Raw genomic sequence first — 21099 nt, forward strand, 5'->3', positions numbered from 1 at the left:
GGGGAAGGCGCACCTGGCGCGGGTGGGGCTTGCACTGGTGCCTGCTCGCCCTGCGTCCCTGGGCAGAGGCCCACCCGGGTGTCCGTGGCTATGTCCACGGTGCTGGAACATGGCTCACTGACTGAAGGGGGGCTTGAGTTCATAGAAGAAGAACCCCTGGGACTGAAAGGGAGAGGCCTGGGAGCAGGGGGCAGCTGGTCACTCCGGGCTTAGGTGGGTCTCCCTCTGGAGCTCATGAGCAGCCAGGAGGGGAACAGACCAGAGATGCCAACACAGGCCCTAACTCCCTGCTCGTGTGCATAGGCAGAGACACAGCCACGGGGACACCGGGTCATGGGCACAGAGACTCCAAAGCCTTGCTATCTCTCTGCCCCATGCCCTGGAGTTCGGGTGCAGACCGGCTCAGACCCCATTGAAAGCCACCTGGAGGCTAAGCCAGTGTCAGTGCCTCTGACCACCCCCTTTCCTCCTGGGGGCGCTGACAGCACCAGCGCCTGGGGGGAGCTGGGGTGGGCTGCCGTGGGACTTTTCACAGGTGGGGACAGGGACGCCTGGTGACTGCCTGTCTCCTGGTGAGCATCTGGTACAAGACTTGTGAGCAGAGTGGGGGGCCGTGGCCAGAGATCTCAAACCGTGAGGCTCCACTCTGAGCCCCCTACTGAAGCAAAGCCTCATCCCTGTGGGTATGGAGCACACGGGGTGCAGGACAGACTCGATCTGAGGCAGGAAGGGGGCTCGGAGCCCAGGACCCCTCACCATCCTTCTCTTTGGCAGGAAATAGGGGGCAGGCCCAGGACAGAGCTTGTGGGGGGGTTGAAATCACACCGGGCGGGGGGCCTCACCTGCACTCTGCACAGCTGGTACCGCTTGGATGTCCCCGTGCAGGTCCTGTTCCCAGCGCCCAGGGCGGATGTTCTCCTGGTGGGAAGACGGGCTGAGCAAGGGTTGGGAGCTGCGAGCTACAGGCACCGACCTTGCTCCTACTCCAGATGGCCTCTGGGCTGGGCCCCAGAAGCCCCCCTAACTTTTCTGACCCTCACGGCTCCACCACAGCCCGGGGGAGGGATGCTATCCAACTCACCTCTGTACTCCGGGCACAGAGCCCAGGGTCTCTGTACACAGAACTAAGAGTAAAACCAAGAACATTTACTGTGCCCCAGCCCTGGGCTGGTAGGTAGGAGGGCCCTAGTGATGTCCACACCACAGATGAGGAAACTGATGTTCAGAGGGGTTAAGTCACTTGGCCAAGGTCACCCAGTTAGGAAGCAACAGAGGCAAGGTTTGAGCCCACGTCTGTCTGATGGTAACCACTGGACCTTACGTTGTTCCCCATGTTCGTTCAACTCATGTCTTCAGAAGAGAAGGCCAGGGAAGACCTCACCCCTCACTGAAAAATCCCAAGAAGGGCCGCCCAGCTGGGTTCATTGCTAGAGCACCCACTCTTGATCTCGGGGTCATGAGTTCATATTCACGTTGGGTCTAAATCTCTTTTTTAAAAAGAAAGAAAGAGAGGGCAAGTGAGAGAAAAAGAGAAGAAAGAAAGAAGGAAGGAGGGAAGGGAGAGAGAGAGAGAAAGAAAGAGACGGGGGAAATTCCCAAGAAATGGATCCTGCTCTCATGAAAGTGCTGTCCCCAGGAGCCCGGAGCAAGATGAAGCCCGGGACACGGCCGCCCGGAGCCTTAGCCCTGAGAGGCCTGTGAGAAGCCTGTGGCCCGCCGGTCTGTGGGGCCTCCAAAAGAGACGCCCCCCAGCCCGAGACGACCCCCACTAGCACCCTAACTCCCCAGGCCCCTGCTGCCCCACCCTCACACCAAGCCGCTACCTCTGCTGCAGGCAGTGTCGCTCCTGGGACGTCACGCCAGCCCCACAGCTGCGGGAGCACGCCGTCCACTTGGTCCACTCTCCCCACCAGTAGGCGGTGGCGTCAGTGCCCCCCTCCAGGCTGTTGGACGTTGGACTGTTGTCCTGGCGGCAGTCCCCACAGACGGTTAGAAGGCCAAAGCCCCGGGCAGGACTGGCCTGCCGTCCCCGTGCCCTGGTCAGGAGTACACGGCCCCCAGATGCCCACTGGCGGGGTCACTCGGTCCCCAGGCCCACGTCTCCAGGGCAGTCTTGGAGGGAAGACCCTGGAAGCTGTGGGCCATGGGTCCTCCCATTCTTGAGTCTGAATCATCCCAGGGGCTTGGTGGGACCATCCTTGCTTGCTCTGTCCCGAGCACCTGGGCCCCAGCCTGGGTTCTGCAGGCCCCTCTACCTTGCTCCAGGCCCCTCTTGGAAGGGAGCCCTTGGCTCCCTCCAACCTCATCCTGCCAAATCAGAGAGGGATCTGAGTGGCCGGGACCTGGCTTGTAAGGGTTGTCCCGGGAGCGTCGTGGGGCTCTGGGAATGAGTGCGGGGATCCCTGGACACCTGCCCCACACCGGCCACACCCCCTCCAAGCTCAGCCCCTCTGGGTGAGGGACGCTGTTCCCCACTCACCGTGGCCCCAGTGGATGCCATGCCCCTAGCCAGCAATGCCCCAGAAAGCAGGGACCAGACCCAGAGTGAAGGCTGCCGTCCGCCATCCATCCTAGGAAGCAAGACCACAGTCACTGCTAGGCCAGGCCCAGATCTTCTGACGGCTGACGAGGAAGAGGGGAGAGTCCTTGGGGCCCACCCAGCATGGAGGCCAGGAGGCTATCTGGGATCAATTGCTAGTGGCTGCCTGGTGGCCTGTTGGGAGAGGTCGGTGAGTGATTAAGGATGTCTGCACAGGCACAAGAGTCATAGGTCATGCTGTGCTTGCTGACCCTGTTCTCCCCTACCCACACCCCTCGAAGGGCAGGCAGGGACGTGCTCCATGCTTTGCCTCGGAAGCACAGCACTACCTGAGCCCCCCAGGTAGTGCCTGTGGAGAACCCCACGGACAGCTGAGGAGGCCATAGGCCCGGGCCACACCCACTGTATGAAGGAGCCAAACACCAGAACTCGTTGCCTGGAAGAACCAGCCTGAGCGAGAGCACCTGAGGATTTTCATCCACTCAGGGCTGGCTGCCCACATGGGAAAGTAAGCCCCGCCAGCCGTGTGGGGCTGCTGGAGGGGCCCACGGAGGCCACCTGCTCTGCCTGGCCCTTCCCCTCCCTGGCCACCCCTGCCCCTGCCCTCGAGGGGGCTGGGCCCAGGACCCTCAGGGATCTCAGGCTGGGCAGAATTGGGGCATCTGTGCCCCGACTGCCCCAACCAAAATGGACACTTCTGCCCCCGGAGTATGGAGTGCGGGCAGCCCAGGGCTACGGGACCGTCTGCTTCCTGACAAGTCAGCACTGCCGGCCCCAAACACCACTTGACCTTCCTTCCAGGGGTCAAATCAAGGCCTCCGGCCTCCTGGGCTCTCTGGCTCCCCTGTCTGGTTTCTCTGTGTGGACGCCTGCCTCCCGGGAGGTACAGGGGCCTCCGCGGCTTCTGTCTAAGGTCTGTCTCTGGTCCTAAGCGTCACTTGCCAGCAAGGCAGAGGAGGGTTCAGAAACCAGCAAACCCATCCCCCAGAAACTGGACCCAAGAGAAAGAAGTCAACTTGCTTGAAGCCACAGAGCAGAGTGAACGCAGGGACTCCCTGTGCCTGCTGATTCCAAGGCAGAAGTTGTGAAAGCCGCCCCCACCCCACCAGCCCCAAAGCCCCCTCCAGATCTGTCCCCTCGCCCCTCCATCAACCATGGCAGGTCAAGCACCTGCAGATGCCCGGTTATGCCCGCCACCCCCCGTGCACCCTCAGAATGTCTCTGCCAGGACCAGGCAGCAGGACACCCTGGAGCTCGGAGCCCAAGTCCTAGCGACCCCCACTTCCCCTGCTGCCCGCCTGTCACCTCCCCACCCCGTCTGCCACCCCTCCCCCACAGGCCTCCATCTGCAGCCCCCGGCCCCCGCCACGGCAGTCCCATTGGCTCATCGGTGCCCCAGCTCCTGCCTGCCGGGCTGAAGACAGGTGCTGAGCCGGCCCCACACTTGGTTTTCATTAAGGCTCCCAGACACCGCTGGCCATAGGCCAGGTCCGGCTCACGCAGGATCCATCCCTCCCTGGGGTCCAAAACCAGCCACCGGCCGGCAGCAGAGGCTCGCCTCGCCAAGAGCTTCAGGCATCCGAGGCTGGGCACTGAGGGGCCACCCTCACTGCGCTCTGAGGGTCTCGACCCTCCCCATGAGCCCTCCTCTGGTTACATAACCGCTCCCCGAGGGGGCTAGGGGATGCTCGGCACCCCCCAGCCCGCCCGGAGTGCACCCAGGCCCTAGGAGGGCTGCGTGGGGAAGAGGAAATGCAGAGGTGGCCTACCTGGCCCCAGGGTCAGCAGGTTGTCCTCCTGGGGAAAGGGGCAGAGCTGCCCGAGCAGGCGGCGCCAGGTGCTCCGAGCAGGGGGAGGCTCAGAGTGCAGAGAGCTGTGGGCTCGGCCTCGCTCCCTTCCTCCTCCTCCCCCTTGCCGCCTCCCTCCTCCACTTCAAAGAGCACCCAGGAGAGGGGGTTCCCAGGGAGGCACGCAGCCCAGTGGCGGCTCTACGGCCCGTCTGCCTTTATAGCTGTCAGGCAGACAGGGAGGAACTCACACTTCCCACCAGGCTGCTCCCCCGCCCGCCGCGGCCGGCCTGGCGCACACTTTAACCCGCTCCGCGCCTCTGGAGCCCGGCCAGGCCGGCCCAGCTGCCTGCCGACTGCTGCCTCCAGAGCGGCAGCGGCCCAGAGCAGAAGCAGGGAGGCCGCCTTCCCGGGGCCAGCACGGGGAACCGTGTGTTGGGGTGTCCAGACGGAGCAGCCGCCGGCCTGGGGTCACGGGAACGCTGGTGGAGGCAGAGCCCAGCCCAGGCCTGTCTGACTGCTGCCTCGGGAAGGGGCCCAGTCTCTGGCTCTCCCCGCCACGGTCCCTGGGTGGTAGGAGGTGTCCAGTCACCTAGCTCCATTTTACAGATGGGAAAGGTGAGGTCCGGATCGCCCAGACGGCCTTGGAAAGGTTCTCCTGAGAGGCAGAGGCCTCTGCAGGTGGAGGGATGAAGGGACACCCAGTGAGGCCTCAGCCGAGGGCTCCAGGGAAGGGGCAGGGGTGCCGGTGGCCTGCGGACCAGACAGCTGAAATGGCCAGGGCCGGTGGGGGGAGGCGTGGGGGGAACTCTGTGCAGACGCGCAGCACCGGCTTGGCAGGGCACAGCAGCCTGGCTGGGCCCGGGCCAGTCGGGCAGCCCCTGGCAGGCCAGACGTGGGGCTCCAGGCCTGTGTTCTTGCTGAGTCAGAGCGTGGAGTAGAGGATGGAGCACAGGAGCACACGGCGTGAACTCCAGCCCCCAGGAACCCAGGTGGACCCCAGATTCTGCAAACTGTATACCCAAAGCCAGGCCTGGAACACCCCCCCCACCCCAACCAGCCCACCTTCCTGGAAACACAAGGTCGGGGTGGAAGCAGCACGTAAGGTCTCCTGAGCATGTCATCCAGCCCTGCCTCAGTTGTGCAGGTGGCCTAGGCCCCCAGCGGCCCCTGGAGAACCCTCCTCCTCCCTCCCCATCCCTTGCCAGAGGAACTGTGAGGTGAACACCTCCTTCGGCTGCGTCCTGGGTGGCTGAGGCTTATTCCAGCCCTGGGGAAGTTCTGCCCGGTGTCTGGCCCCCGACAGGAACAGTGAAGAAGGAGTCAGAGTAGGGCCACACCTCCTCCCATCCTGCATGGGGTCCTTCCTGTGAACCGAAGGCTCTGAGACCGGCATCCTAACCATCCCCATTTTGCAGATGGAGGGACTGAGGCTGCGAGACTGTTGAATGACGCCCCAGGTCACACATCTGATTGGTGGCACAGCAGGGACCGCACCACTGTCACTGACCCTATCCTCTCTGTCTGCAGGGGTTCTTACGTGCATTCGTGCTACCCTCCGTCCCCCCAAGAAAGCGGAAGGGGAGGTCTTGTACATCTCAGCGCCCCCCCCCACCCTCCTGGGGGCTGCTGGGCTAGTCACTCTGATGGAGACTTGAACCCAGGTCCACACTGCCCCCTGCGGTCCACGTACTGAAGCACAGACAGGACAGAGCCGGTCGCTGGGGCAGTCTGGAGGACACACACCCATGCCTGCACCCCCTCCCTGCCCCCCCAGACACACGACAGACAGGGCCAGGGTGCCCTCGGAGCCTCAGCCGCCGTCCCCTCCCCTCCAGCCAAGCGCCAGGGCCCTGCACCCCCCTGGCATGGTCCCGAAACTCCCAGTGTTTCTGGCTCCACGTCTAGCCAGCGCCAGGGTGACTAATGGTTTCCCTTGGGAGGGACCCCACAGCCAGCCGACACAAACACCCCCAGCGCCTCCTCTCAGCCCGGCGGGACAGCGCCTGGGAGACGCCTGCCCCCTAGGCTACGCCACCGCCCGCAGGTGCGTGACCCTGGGCCCGTGGCCTCCGCCCCGCCCCGCCCTCCACCTGAAGGAGCCCGTCCAGGCCCTCCCCCCGCGCAACACAGGGAGCCCCCCCCAGTCGAGACCCACAGGAACCCACGGCTGCTGCTTTACGTGCTAGTGGCCCCAGAGACGTTGGGGGAGACCCCGGGAGCCAGGGAAGGCTCCTGGGACCCCCAAAGACCTTAGGAATTGGGGGGGTGAAGAATAAAGGATAAGCAAGGAGCACCTCCCCAAAGGCCTCACTGTGCTCCGAGCACAGAGGCCGCTGCAGAGGCTGGGCCTCCTGGTGCCCTCAGGGCCCAGCTCACGGGCAGGAACCCAAGACGCCCGAGGAGCCTCCCGCCCAGCGGCCACACACAGGACCCAATCCGCAGTTCGACCCATGCTCGGAAGGGACCCACGCTCGGGGCTGAGGCTCTGCGGTCACCGTGTTGACGGTCGGAATGATGCGGTCTTCGAATCCGTGTTCTGGAAGTGGCATGGGATGGGGCGATGGAGCACACACTGGGCCTTAGCGACTCGGCGCGCGCCTGGCCCACCCCCCTCCACCTCTGGGGTTCTTGACCCCCACCCCCCCAGCCCGGACCCAGCAACCACAGCCGCCCTCTGCCCCCCAAGGGGCCGGAGCAGGGCTGAGTGTCTCTGGGTGGGGTCCTGGGTACTTGGGAGGGTGACCACTCATCCCCAAAGTATCCTCGTGCCCAAAGGAACACGACAAACTTCAAATTAAAAAAAATGACACAGTCAGTCCGGTGAATCCATGGAGGAAAGAAAAAGTTCCATCCTGCTTTTTGAACAAAGGTCCCCCATTTTGCACTGAGCCCCACAGATCACTTAGTGAGGTCACTCCCTCCTGGCTCCGTCCCTCCTGGGATCCAAACTGTCTGGGCTCCCTGGAGAGTCACTGTAAGAGAGGACTCTGGGCCCCCATCTCGGGCCCTACCCCTGACTCTTTGCACCCTTCTGGACATACTCAGCACCCCAGAGGATCTGCTGGGGCCACCTCCTCCGGGAAGCCCCCAGGTGTCCCAGTGCTTTGTTGAGGCTTCAGAATGCTCTTTCCGGACCCTCGGCTGGGACCCCACAGAGCGGGGGCTGCTCCTGGTTCACATGGCACCTCTGAGGCCCAGCATGTTCTGGACGGACTGGGGGCTCAGTAAACAAAGGGCTGGACTTGTGTGGCCGCTCCTGGAGCCAAGGGGTCCTCCGCTCTCCGGAGGCAGAGCTCCTTGCTGGCATGCTGATTCCTCCAGGGTCCCCACCCACACGCACTGCCCCCTGGGGCCCCGGCTGGGGAAGGGGTGCTACAGAAACCTGTGTTTTAGTAGACGGTCTTTCTACCAGAGCCTTCTGGATGTCTGGGGAGAAGCTTGGAAACAGGAAAACAGGCATGTTTCTACCAGATACCGAGGAGAGGCAGCGGAACACAGCAAGTCGCAGGCTCAGGGCAAAGAAGAGATCCAGGGCTGGGGAGGGACACTGGGGGGTCATGGGGTGGACCAGGTGGGGGGTGCTGGCAGTCGAACAGTCACGCCGGCAGCCGGGCACTGTCCCATCCAGGAAAGCGTCTGCCGCAGAGCTCAGAAGCACGGGGACCTCAGCCAGAGGGGTCATCTGGCCAGCTTGGCGGTCACTGGCCAGGCCCAGAAGAGGACCAGGCCCCAGAGAGCAACCCCAGCAGCAGCCAGCCCCTTGTCTTAAGCTTCCTGCCCAGCCCAGGGCAGACGACAGCTTTCTCTGCCCCAGGCCCAGGGGCTGGACATTCGGGGAAAACATCCTCCTGCCAACACCTGGGGGTCAGCAGGTAGGAAGCTGGACCCCAAAACGGGCTTCTTCATTTCCTTGTCCTTCTTTCTCGGCCAGACGCCCTAAGCATGCTCGCGCCGAGGCTTGAAGTTCCAGTACGGGCACCCAGGAAGTGTGTAGGCCTCTCTGACTCTCAGTTCCACAAGAGGCTCCTTTCCACCCAAATATGGAACAAGGACGGGGGCATGAGAAGCCTGGCGTGGCTGAGAAGTGAGCCCGCCACGGGAGCTCCCGGGAAACGCGGCCCCGAGGCCCGACGGGTGGCCGAGCTACCGCTCAGAGTGCCACAGTCTCGTCAGCGTCCCAGCGACCCTGTGGGGCAGGGATGGAGCCCTCAGCCTGGCTCACCAGGCGGGCGCTCAGAGGCTGGGGTGGCTTCCTCAGCCCGCGGCTGCAGACAAGGCACGATTGCTGCCCCAAGCTCGGCCACAGACCCACACACGTGCATGGAGCAGACCCCCTGCCTGGCAGTCCGGGGGCGGGGGGGAATGGGGGGGGCCCTAAGGAACAAGGGGGAAAGCATCAAAGCCCAGACCCCTCCGGCCAGGTGCAGGGGCGCCCCAGCGGGCCCCTACACGGACAGCCAGGGCACGAGGGCCGCTGAGCTCTGGGGTGACCGAGAGCCGTGGGTCGGGTGTTCAAAACTTGGAGGACGCAGGCGCAGCAGCTGGCTTGGCTCTCGGGCCTGCGGGGCAGACAGACAGCTGTCCGGGAGGCGGGAGCTGGGTGGCATTCCAGGCATTTCAGCACCTCTATAAAACCCGGCCTGCTCCACGGCCCAAGGGGGCGAGGGAAGGGGGCGCGGGCGGTGGGCTCCCTCTCCCCCTGCGGCTGCCGCACCATTACCCGCCTGTGGGGTCCCACCGGGGCCAGCGCCATCTGCTGGGCAGAGGAGGGATGCCGCCTCGGGCTGGGCGGGGAGGACAGGCCATCCTGAGACCCCCCAGCACTGCGCCAGTAACCTGCTACTCTCTGGGCCTCAGTCTGCCGCCCCGTAAAATGGGGAGAGCAGAGACGGCAGCCCCCACCCCCACCCCCCAGCTGCTGACGGGACCCGACAGGACAAAGCAGCAAGAGTGCTTGGCACAGGGCCCTACACACAGCCGGGGCTTTATCCACGTCTGCGTGTGTGCGAGCGGCCCTCAGACGCACACAGTGTGGCGGGGGTTAGAAGGGAGAGACCTCCCCCCGGCAGGGGTCAGGAGAGGCTGAGGGCTACAGGAGGAAAGGAGGAAGCACAAGCAGTGAGTGTCCAGGCAGAAGGAGGGTGTGCGGCCTGTGGGCTCGGGTGTGGCCAGAACTAGAGCAGGTGGCCGCTGGGGGTGGCGGGCTGGGGGTGGCCACAGCAGGCCGGCAGGCGGAGGTCACAGGAAGGTGGGGAGGACGGGGACAGGCTGCACATTGGTCACTCCAGCCCGTGGGTGGATCCGGCCCAGGTGGGGTGGGCTCCCAGCCCCCCCCCGTCCTACCCCCCCCCCCCGCCACTTCTCTGCTCCCTTGAATCGGCCGGCCAGGGTCTCCCACTCAGCCTCCCCCTCTCCCAGCCCCCAGGCCCGTGGCTTCGCCAGCTGCAGGGAGAGCCGAGGGTCATTTCAGTCCTGTTCAGAGCTGGACGCCCTCCCCCAAGCCAGCTGGTCGATCTCCAGGCGGCCAGGTCTCGGAGAGAGCCACACGCGCGCTGTCCCCACCTCCACGCTGGCCTGGGACTTCCGGCCGGTCTGCAGCGGCTCCCCAGGCTGCCCCAGGCCCAGTCACCTGTCTCCCCACGTTGGGGCAGCCCCCACTCCGCCCCCTTCTGCTTTAATCACTGCAACACATGTCCAACCAACCGCACCCCTGCCTTCCTCCGACACCTCCCCCTTCTCTTTTTCCCTTTCCCAAGTTTACAGCCCTGGCCCTGGAGTTTACAGCTGCAAAGAAAACACACACACTCATGCACAAAACCAACTGTGGAATGTCTTCCTGCCTCTGCGCGGGGTTTGTGGCTCCAGAGGGTTCTCTGAGCATCTGACGTCTACTCACATTTCCACACCACGGGGTTTGTATTCCTCCTGGGAGGGGGGCTGGGAGCTGGGTGCGGGCAGGAGCGGAGGGGTGAAGAGGTGGGCAGGGAGAGCAGGCCTCTGGGACTGCCCACATGGGGTTGCCCACCTCCTGCCCTGCCCAGAGCTGCACGCGGAGCAGGATCTGGTTTTCCCATTTGGAGAGGGAACGGGGCTCCTCAGTGCCAGACTGAAATGTGTGGGAGCCTGGCCTCCCTGGACTTTCATTCATTCTTTGAACAAAGTCATTCATTCAGCCAGTGTTTGTCGAACACCTACGGTGTGCCAGATTCGGGCCCAGCACAGGAGCACCTCAGTTTGCCTGGGCACCAGGCCGGGGGACAGCCCTCCCCACAGACGGTGCTATCGAGCCAATGGCCAGAAAGAGGAGGAGGAGGAACTATGTTCTTGTGGTGGGGTGGGGGGCGGGGGATAGGAGGAGAGACGGGGTCTGAGAGTGTGGTGGAGACCCGCGTGTGCGGTGGGCCGAAGGGGCCGGACCACGGATGGCCTGGTGTTCTCCTCGACCCTTGGACTCTTCCCCAGGGATGGTAGCCGCCTTGGAAGGCACCGAAGCGGAAAAATGGTGTGACCAAATGCATTGTTGCAGAAAGGGCTCCTGTCACTTGTGTTCCTGCTGTCCCTATGTGGTCGCCCTCGGCGTCCAGCTCTCAAGAGAACAGAAGCGTGGCCGTCCACGTGGTAGAACCCCACTCGCCTGGCAACCAAAGAAACCGCCTCACACAATGTGGGTGACTCTCAGGGATGCTCTGTCGCTGGAGCAGAAGTCAGACCCCAAGTGCACACCACATGGTCCCATTTGTGCGGAATTCTGGAACAGGCCAAGTCAGGCGTGCGGCAGAGCAGCGCTTGCTTACGCTGGCCAAGGGCGTGAGGGGTCACCCTGGGCCGATGGGGAGACATGGTGGTCCCATACCTATGTGCACTTGTCAGAACTCATCCAACTGTACTTCCAATCCAGGCACTTTGTCGTATGTGAATTATATCAGGATGAAAAAAGAGTAGAACTAAAGATGGTTCTTGGGCAGAAAGCAGATCAGTCAGGAAGCGAGCGACCAGGCCGGAGAGAGTCTGCCTGGGTAGCTCACCATCGCCGTGATTCCCGGGCCAGAGGACAAGGGGACACCCTGGCAGACAGCGCCCCTAAAACCTCTTACAACAAGGGAAGGGCGTTTCCCCAAGGCCAGCGGAGGGAGGCTGCCACGCCAGCTCCAGGAGAGATGGACGGCCCTGCCACTCGCTACAAATGCGAAACGACGTAACCGAGGAGAACACACTGTCTCATTAGTCCAGTTGTCAAGGAAACCCGGCTGGGGAAAGAGCAGGCGGGACCTGGCGTGGGCTGGCAAAGCACCGTGCTGGTCGGCGATGAGAATCGCCTACACCTTGTCCTCCCGCCGCCTGCAGACACGGGACTCCAGCAGCAGAGACCACTGGCGCACTCCCTCTGGGCTCCCTGGGGCCCGGGGGAGAGGGCCAGGACCGAAAGAGGCTGCACGCTGAGGGTTCTCCTCATGGCCACTTTACTCCGAGGTTGTTGCCTCAAAGAAAAGAAGCGTGGTCTCCTGGAACCGACAGCTCTGGTCTCTCGAGAAAAAAAAAAAAATCAGAGACAAGTGTGGGTCACATGGCATCTCAGCTGTTGGGCCCCGTCCATGGGCTCTCACATGTGCACTCCTGCCCCTGCCTCCCTCCAGGGCGTTCAAACCACAGCTGCCTTCAGAGCCCCCGTTCAAGGGAGCAGGCCTCGGCCCTTTGGTTTCCTCCGACCTGGGGACCCGGGAGGCCTGCGCCCTCCCCTGCACCCCGGCCCATGGGGACACTCGCGGCGAAACTTCTCCTGCCGACCCTCAGCAGCCTGGTCTTCCTCCCCGCCGTCAGCATCGCTGCCAGGCGGCGGTTCCACATGGAGGCCATGGTCTACCTCTTCACCATGTTCTTTGTGGCGGTGAGTCTGGGCCACTGGCCCAAAGGCACAGGGACACAGGGAAGGAGCCATCTCTCCACCACCTTCCCACACCAGGGAGGAAGAAAAGTGATTTGGAGGAGAAGGAAAGAGCCTGGAGACCAGGAGAGAGGGTTGGGGGCCCCCCTCCTCCTCTCTGGACCTCAGTTTCCCCGTCTGGGTCAGGAAGTCACCCTAGGATTGGTGTGCACAAGACCAAGCCCGCGGTGGGTCAGCGTCGGTTGGTCCAGGACGAGCCCTTCGAGTCTTCTGGGGTGACCCTCCTTTTGCCGCCGACAGACCACCCCAGGCCACCCACTTCCCCCCGACCCCACCCCCGCTCAGGCCACTCTCCCAGCTACAAGTACAGGGCAGCGGAGCAGGGAGGAAGGGGCTGAGCCAGGCCTGGGAGGGGGTTAGTGGAGTTTAGGGAATGTGGAGGGCCTGGGTGATTCTGATTCCAGAATTCCGGAGCTGGCCCTGGTTCAGGAGGGCCTGCTCATGTCTGCTTGTCTGTCCTTCTCAGAGGCCTGTGTCTCCCTCTGAGTCCTTCTTCCTCCATGCACAGGCCTGATGACTGTCTGTCTCTCCCCTCCCTCCCTCCCAGCAGCACGCTCTCCCTCTGCATTTTTCCTATTGGTTTTCTCCACATTTGCTTTTTTCCCTTTTTAAATGTCTGTGTCTGGGTCCCTCTTGATTTCTGGAGCTCCATAGTCTCCATAGAACTTGCTCTCGTCCCAAACCTCCTGGTCTTTCCCCGTCTGGCTTTGTCCCCCTGGCCCTCCACGTGTCTCTGTGGCTCTATCTCCTGTCCTGAAGCTTCTGTCTGTCTGTGGGTCCTACCTTCCTACCTATGTACCTCTCTCTCTAATCCATCATCGCTCGACCTACCTAATCAATGACCCATCCCTCTACCCATCACCGATCTGTGTCTCAGGGCCGACCTGTGTCCCTCTGAGTCCTCCCCCGCCACGGTCTGCCGCACCAGCTCCCATCAGACTCGCCTTCTCCGCAGCCCGGCTCCCTGCAAAAGCTGGCACCAGGGAGACGAGTGTCCCCAGCCACCGCCTTGTGGCAGCGCCAGACGTGTGAAAACTCACACGGCTCCCACCGCCGGCTGGCCTTGCTCCAGCAGCCAGGCCTCTGTGGGCGAGTGTCGGGGTCCTTGGGGCAGCCCTGGGCAGGTAGGTCTGTGAACACACGCACGTGTTCGCAGACACGCGTGCACCTGTCATGGGAGAGGTTGTGTGCACGTGGGCTGGTGCTCCCTTAGGCAGCAGGGACCTGGGACTGGGGGTTGCCTGGTGTTTCTGTCTCCACACCTGGGTGGGAGAGATCTTGGGCGTGGTGGTTCTGGCTGTGGGCCAGTGTCCAGGCTCTGGGCCATGCCCGTGCTGTGGATGCACTGTCTCATGTAGTCCTCTCAGCTCCCCGTGAGCCAGGGATTGTGACCAGCCCATTGGACAGATGAAGAAACTGAGTGTCACAGATGCGCTCTGGGGCTCTCGGCTCATTCAAGGCATCTTGTCCAATGCCATTTCGTCAGCTCCACAAGGGAGCCCTGCTTGGGTGAGTTCCAGGAAGTCAATTTGACAGATGAGAAACCCAGACACAGAGTGGACCTGGGACTTCTCTGCAGGTCCAAGGGGCTTAGGGCCGGGGCGAGGAGCTGGGGGTCTTGTTCCCAGGTCTATGTTAGACCCAGCCCCGGAAACCACAGACATGCCGGGCCACCCCTCCCCGCTGGGCTGGGCTGGCCCCCAGCTGCCTCCAGACTGACCTAAGAGGCCCACCCTGTCCCGCCCTAGCCCGCCCAGAGTGGCAGAAGCAGCTGCCTCCCGTGACAAATGTCCTCCCACCTCAAAGCCCCACTCAGCCCCTTTCTCCCAGAGCCCCAAGCAACACCATTGCCCCTTCTGCCTCCAATGTGGCTTCTTCCGTGTTCTGGCCAGAATCCTCCTGCCACAGTCGCTACTTCTGTGTCCAACACTGTGCATCTGCCCCGTCACACAGAGTCCCCTGGCCCGCCCCAGAGAGCGGGTATTCTCGTCCCTCGACAGAGGAGGCCCCAAGCTGCCGCCATCCGCCTAAGCTCACAAAGCAGGGATCCTTTAGGTGGGCCTCTGGAGGCTGTGCTATCTCCCAGCAGACCCCCGGCGCACTCCACCCCTGCTAGCCCCCTCACGGGCCAAGTGCGCCCCTGCATCGAGAGAGGCAGGCTTCACAGGCAGGGAGGCTGGATGCCAGTCACTGCTCTGCCCGGCCCCCTTGGCAGGTGGCACTGCTCTGAGTCTCCCCTTCCCCACCTGTCTGATCGAGACGAACCAAGGGCCTTGGGGGAGACGCCTCCTGGGTCAGCTCTCCTCCCGACCACTCCAAAGCCTGCCTCCCTGACCCTGGGTTTGCCTGGCCAGGCTGAGACAGAGCTCTCCTGCCCTTCACGGGGCCGAGGAGGACACTCCCGAGCACCTCACAGTCTATGATCATACACGGTGATCTGTCCCACAAAGGAGAGGCAGGGAGCAGAAACCCCAGAGGACCGGGATGGGCAGTGTGGGGAGGGATGTAGTTCCAGAAGTAGCAGGAGAATAGCCAGGTCACTCACAGGGCCTAGCTCTGCCTGCCAGCACCGTGCGCATCAAGAGTCCTTCTCCTTGCCCTATCCCCAAGGTCTGAGCACCTTGATCAGACCCTACCTGAAGCTTATATTTCCCCAGCTAGACAGTCATGTCCACAGCCTAGTTGCTCTCCTCCATCCTCTCTCCCTGTGTCACCTCAAAGGGTGCAGCATACAAAGTTCAACCCTGTTCTCTTGATGGGTCTGACCAGGGTGCAGAGAAGTGGGACTGTCACCTCCCTCGTTCTGGACACTATACCTCTATTCATGCCTCCTGGGTGCACGCTTGCTTTCGGTCACCTATGATTGTGACCAATAGGAGCTCTAAGCCAAGCCCGACTTGCTTGACTCACCAGGCGATGCAGGGCTCCTGCTCCCCCTGTAACATCCCTGGGCCTCCAGACTTGGGCTGATCTCCTGGATGCCTCCTCCCTCCTGCTGAGCTGGGCTCACCAAGAATTGATTGTGCTGGTTCCCAAACTCGTTTACACCCTTGGGACTTGTCAGAATAATTACATCACATAATTAAATATCACTTAAAGTGATGAAATGTGTAGGCAAAAGGAGAGAGCTGTTGTTTTCTGTAAGAATTCAGTTGACTGCTTTGAGAATACTCCACAGAGGTATTCTGTCTTAAAAATTGCTATTAAAGGGCTCCTGGGTGGCTCAGTCAGTTAAGCGTCTGCCTTTGGCTCAGGTCACGATCCCAGGGCCCTGGGATCGAGTCCCATGTCGGGCTCCCTGCTCCATGGGGAGCCTGCTTCTCCCTCTCCTTCTCCCCCTACTCATGTTCTCTCTCTGTCAAATAAATAAATATAATATTTTTTAAATTGCTATTAAATAGGGTGTTGGGGAGACTACAGGAGAGAGACGGGAGAACGTGCCATGCCGTGTTCAACACGGGGGTCTCCGCAGTCTCCCAGGACCTTAAGGAAACTGGAACTAAACAATGACAGGCCGGAGGTTCCCAAAGTGGGCTCCACAAGGGTAGCTGTCAGCGCCCCAGGAAACTCCTAACCGCGCGAACCTCGGAAGCCACCCAGCCCTGCGGGGGGGGCAGCGCGAGTCCCCGCCAGCCCTCCCCCGCAGGGTTCTGGTGCCCACTCACATCTGACGACTGCCCCGCTGGGACGGCCACTCACGACAGAAGGCCCTCCCAGGCCCCTGTAGGGCTGACTGGCATCCAAGACCTAGGCCGCAGCCTTGTACCCAAAGACGCGGAGGGAACGCACACGCACCTGCTCTGGGTAAACTCCGGTGCTGAAGGAACGTGCAGGGCACGTCTTCGGGGCCCCGCCCCGGTGGGCTTCATGGAGTGATGCCTGGACTCCATGTGGTCGTGTCATACACACACCGGGAGAGACCCAGCCGGGCTCTGAGCACATCCGAGGCTCCCGGCCCCTCACGGGAACGTTTTGTCGAATCCCCACAAGACACCATGAGGGGAGTGGTTGGCGGCACCTCCATTTTTCAGGTGGGGAAACTGAGGCACGAAATGACGTGCCTGAGTCTCGCGGCTAGTGAGTGGCCTGGCTGGCGGGGAGTGGCGGGGGCCGGGCACAGCTGGGGCCTGTGCCGTCCCCTCCAGCCCCTGACCACCGCGGTTTCCCAGCAGCTGTACCACGCCTGCGACGGGCCCGGCCTGTCGGTGGTCTGCTTCATGCGCCATGACGTCCTGGAGTACTTCAGCGTCTACGGGACAGCACTGAGCATGTGGGTCTCGCTGATGGGTGAGTGGCCGCGCCCTGTCGCCCAGTGTCCCCACCCCACCATCCACCTGCAGCTCCCAGAAATAGCCAAGCCCGCTGACTCTGCCCCCCCCAACACAGGGAGCGTCTCTCCCCTCTCCTGGGGTTCGAAGCCCGGTTTAATCGATGAGACGGGACGCACCGTCCTTAAACGCCCTGATTCCCATCCTTGCTTCCTGTTCAATTCCCACGTGAACGAGGGCTTGTTCGGAGCTCCTCACGAATCACGTGGCGGAGCCGTGCCTGGAACCCGTGGCTGGGCTTCCAGCTCCCCCCGCCCAGGAGACCGCTGTTGCACACCAGGGTTTGCCCCCAAGGCATTTCTTGAGGCCCTTACCAGCCGCCGTGCCCACCACTGTCAGCTCAGGCTTTTACGAGGATGGAATTGCTCAAAAGCGTAGTTTCTGCAACTTTCTTCTCACTTAGCGCCGTCTGGAGGCGACGTCAGGACACACGGGCCCCATCGCACGGGCTCCCTGGTATTCGCCCAGCTTCCGTGAAGGACTCACACCTTTCCTGTCTCTTACCTGCATGTCTCTGTCTTCACTCCTGGGGCTCTCAGGGGCAGGTGTGCAATGCCCTGCCCGTGACCCCCACACAGCTCTGTCCACCTCTGTACCTTAGACCCAGCCGGTCAGACCTCCGGGTGACTGGGCTGGGCCCAGGGGGTCTCTCTGGCTGGGGTGCCTAAGGGATGCGTCTGGGGGAGCAGTGGCCGGGAGGAGCAGAGGGGCTGCTCACCCCTCCCGGTTCCTCCCCCACCTCCAGCGCTGGCCGACTTTGACGAACCTAAGAGGTCGACCTTCGTGATGTTTGGTGTCCTGACCATCGCGGTGCGGATCTACCATGACCGCTGGGGCTATGGGGTGTACTCGGGCCCCATCGGCACGGCTGTCCTCATCATTGCCACAAAGTGGGTGCGTACCATGCGAACCTCAGAGGACAGGGACGCCCGCCCCCATGACACCTCCACCTCGGGGTCTCCGTTTATGTCCCGTCTCAGGGCTTCCGCTAGAGCACAGAGACGAGGAACACCAGGCCCCCGGCCACACGGACCGTCTGTATCGTCCGTACCCACTAGCTCTGGACCTAACCCAAGTGACTCCACTTCTCTGCCTCGGTTTCCATGTCTGGAAACTGGCTGTTACGGGAACAGTTCAGTACCTGCTTCATAGGTTTGGTTCAAAGAAGTTGAGTTAATGTATCTAAAAGTGTTGGCATAGAACTTGGCTTCTAACATGCTCGACACGTGGGAGCAACAACCACCATCATTATTACTCTTTGCAGAGAATGACTGCTTTAGAGTTGCGAAAGCCTGGATTATTCTAGGAGGACTTCACGGAGGCGGAGAGCCTTGAGGAGGGAGGCTGTGGTGTGTAGTGGACAGGAAGTTGGAACAGCCCCTAAGCGTTGAAGCAGCCTGAGCCAGACTCTGGAACGCTGACATGTCTTCACTGGGTCCCCTGGGGGTCCTGACGCACTGTCCCCAGGCCTCCCCACAGCTCTCTTGTACCAAGGCCCTCCTGGCTGTGAGGCCTGAAAGCCACTCACGCTTCCCGAGCTGACAAGGGATGCCAGAGCAGAGTGGACCCAGGGGCACTTCCTGGGACCCCAGAAGGGAAGGAGCTGAACCCTGCAGGGACCAGAACACAGGCCCGGCCTGCTGGCAGGCCTGAGGCTGGACCCACTCTCCAGCCATGCAGCAGCGCAGGCCCCGAGGTGACCTCCTCCCTCTGCCACATTTTCGCCCCTTTGGAGCTCCACCTGGAATCTCGGGGTGTCCCAACTCCATGTGCTGGCACACACCCACTCAAGGACCCAAAATTAAGGCCCAGATGGCAGGGCCTCAGGGGATGGGGTGAAGGGGCTTCAGGCCACCTCGGGAGCGGGAGGGCAGTTCTCTGGGAACAGGGGTCAGGCTGGGCAGGTGGCGCAGAAGGTGTCCATCAACCCATTTTACAGCTGCGGGAGGGAAAATAAAGTCCTGCTCCTCCCACAGCAGGGAGTAGAGGGCTTGTCCTGCCGTTCGGTTAATGAAGGAAGTAGGGCTCAGAGAGGTCAGCGAGCGACAAGAAGTCGCACGGCGCCGGGTGACGTCGGGCCTTGACTTCCCAAAGAAAGGAAGGAGCCTCTCTCCCCCTCCAGCCTCCCCGAGGGGGGAGGCTGACACAAAAGGCCCCCGAAGCTGCCTGTGAGAGCAGGGAGGCCTGTTGGGTCTGCCGTGTCCCGGGAGGGACCGCGTTAATGAACGCGCCGGAATGCATAAACACAGAGCCCGGGGGGCGATAGTGCAGGCTCACTCCCCAGCAGGAAGTGGGCCAGGCTGCCCTGGGAGGCTGTTCCTCCCGCAGAACTTGGCAGGCCTGGATCTGTGTTTGATTGTAATTAGCCAGAATGGAAGCCACTCGCCAGTTTCCGTGGAAAGCGCCACAGCGACTTCCACGGCCCTCGGGCTGTGGATCCAACCACGGGAACCAAGAGGTCTGCCTGGCTCCCTACATCTGGGGCTCAACTTGTGTTTTTCAGACCATTTAACGTGGAGTTTATTTTGGATTTTCAAGGGCAGTTTCTCCCTGGAATGAGGGTGGATTTTTCTCCCAGAGGCTCGTCCCTTCTTGAGCCTGAGTTGGGAACAGCAGCCCTCAGGGAGGGGAAGCAGAGAGAGGCGGGTGTGGGGACCACGGGGCAGGGCCTGGCCAGTCTAGGACGTGACCCTGGGCAGGCGCAGGGCCGTGGCCAACCACACCCAGACCCCACAACCGCGCCCACCTGCCATCTGTGCCCACGCGGGGCCTGATGTTTTATCAGCAATGGCAAATTCCAGAAAACCGCACCCCAGACTCTGGTGGGCCAGCCCGCCCCGACTGGCACGGGGCTCCCACCCAGCAGGTGTGTGTGGTTGTGGGGGCCCCAGCCCTGCCGGGGAGGGGTCCACGATCCACGGTGTGCATTGTGCTGAGATCCCAAACAGCGGCACTCTGAGACACCTTGGCCCCAGGGGTGGGAAGGTGCAGGATGCGGTCCCACGTTTACTGCACGTTGTCAATGTACGTGAACCCATCTTTGTATGAGTCAGTGCCGGCTCACGCCTCCCACTAACGTGCACATCCGGGCAAGCAGAGAGTCCCGTGCCAGCCGGCTTATCCCAGGAGCACGACGTGGGTCCTGATCCACGAGCCACCGAAGGGTTTGTTGGACCACAACACGGGCATCCCCGTGGGCCACATGGTGGGCGGGCCAAGCCCTCCAACACCCCCTCGCTGAATCTGGTCCCCTGGGGGTCCCTGCTGCTCAGCAGGGGTGCGTGTGCAAGGGTTATCTTGTTAGCCCAAAGAGGCAGGCAGGGATGGGGGGCGGTCCTCACTGGGCAAACTGGTCCAGGGGTTCCCAACCAAGCCATCCAGGATGGGGCTCCCTTGGGGCCTGCCGCCACGGGACCAGGCACGTAGGGCACCTCCCTGAGCCCCATCCCCCACCTGAGGGTAGCCAAGGAACGCGTGGGTGCCTGGGGCCAGCCCTCCAGCCAGCTCTGAATGGCCTCCCTGCCGTGGGACCTCTCTGCCCGGCCACTCTCCCCACAGCTGCAACAGATGAAGGAGAAGAAGGGTCTGTACCCCGACAAGAGTGTCTACACCCAGCAGATCGGCCCCGGCCTCTGCTTCGGGGCACTGGCTCTCATGCTGCGCTTCTTCTTCGAGGTACGGGGACCGGGGCTCCTCGGGGGCTTCCACAGCGTCCCCTTGCTGTCTTCTCTGTCCCTCCTGGTGGGTGGAGGGAGGTCTCCCTCCCACCACAACACCGCCCATCCCCAGCACCCCAGCTCTCGCTGTCTGCGGGGATCTGAGATGAGGCACCCAGCCAGGATGGGGCCTGGGGCTGGAGCACGCACCTACAGGAAGCGGGGGCGGGGGGGGGAGCCCGGCCTCATTGTCAAAGGCCCAGCAGCCGAACTTCCACTCTCCACCTTCAGCACTCCAGGGGGCTGAGGTCAGGAAAAACTGCCCATGGGCTGGACGCTGAGGAGAGGCCCCTTAGAGGAGGCTACTTGGCCAGATGCAGGGTGGGGGGTGACCGGCAGGTGCCCCGGCACATCAGGCATGTGAGCAGAGGCACAGAGGGTTGGGGGGAGCCTGGGGCCGCAGACCAATCCCCCCCTTCCCGCCCCTGCAGGACTGGGATTACACCTATGTTCACAGCTTCTACCACTGTGCCCTGGCCATGTCCTTTGTCCTCCTGCTACCCAAGGTCAACAAGAAGGCCGGAAGTGCAGGGCCCCCCGCCAAGCTGGACTGCTCTACCCTTTGCTGTGCTTGTATCTGACATTGCCACCTGCCCCTGTCCCCATCTCCCCCACAAGCCCCTGCCCTCCCCCTCATCTCACGCCCCAGGAGTGCCCAGGAGAAACGTCTCTCCTCTGAGCCTGAGAGGTCCCCAGGGATTTGGGGACCACCCTGAGTGCTCCTGGAGACCCCAGGTACTAGGTTTCCACTTTGGCCAAACATCATGCTGGAAAGAAAAGACCT

General features: G+C 62.5%; 2 protein-coding genes across 2 annotated transcripts in view; one reads left to right on the forward strand and one right to left on the reverse strand.

The window, feature by feature from the left end:
• The window catches only part of LOC111146096 (ADAMTS like 2), a 29538-nt gene extending 26969 nt beyond the window's left edge, over window positions 1-2569 (reverse strand). The window contains exons 1-3 of the mRNA XM_022501479.1: window positions 2480-2569; window positions 1824-1966; window positions 843-918 (exon numbers count right to left, since the gene is read on the reverse strand). Coding sequence (XP_022357187.1) covers window positions 843-918; window positions 1824-1966; window positions 2480-2569 — 309 coding nt within the window. The remainder of the gene's footprint in view (window positions 1-842; window positions 919-1823; window positions 1967-2479) is intronic.
• Window positions 2570-12079: 9510 nt separating this feature from the next.
• On the forward strand, window positions 12080-20896 carry LOC111146445 (myomaker, myoblast fusion factor). The gene is made up of 5 exons (XM_022502004.1): window positions 12080-12214; window positions 16444-16558; window positions 17345-17493; window positions 20158-20274; window positions 20747-20896. The coding sequence occupies exons 1-5, from the start codon at window positions 12080-12082 to the stop codon at window positions 20894-20896; spliced, it is 666 nt and encodes a 221-aa protein (XP_022357712.1).
• Window positions 20897-21099: the final 203 nt, after the last annotated feature.

The sequence above is a fragment of the Enhydra lutris genome, unplaced genomic scaffold, assembly GCF_002288905.1.
Source record: "Enhydra lutris kenyoni isolate GAN:26980312 unplaced genomic scaffold, ASM228890v2 scaffoldscaffold13, whole genome shotgun sequence".
NCBI classification, from domain to species: Eukaryota; Metazoa; Chordata; class Mammalia; order Carnivora; family Mustelidae; genus Enhydra; species Enhydra lutris.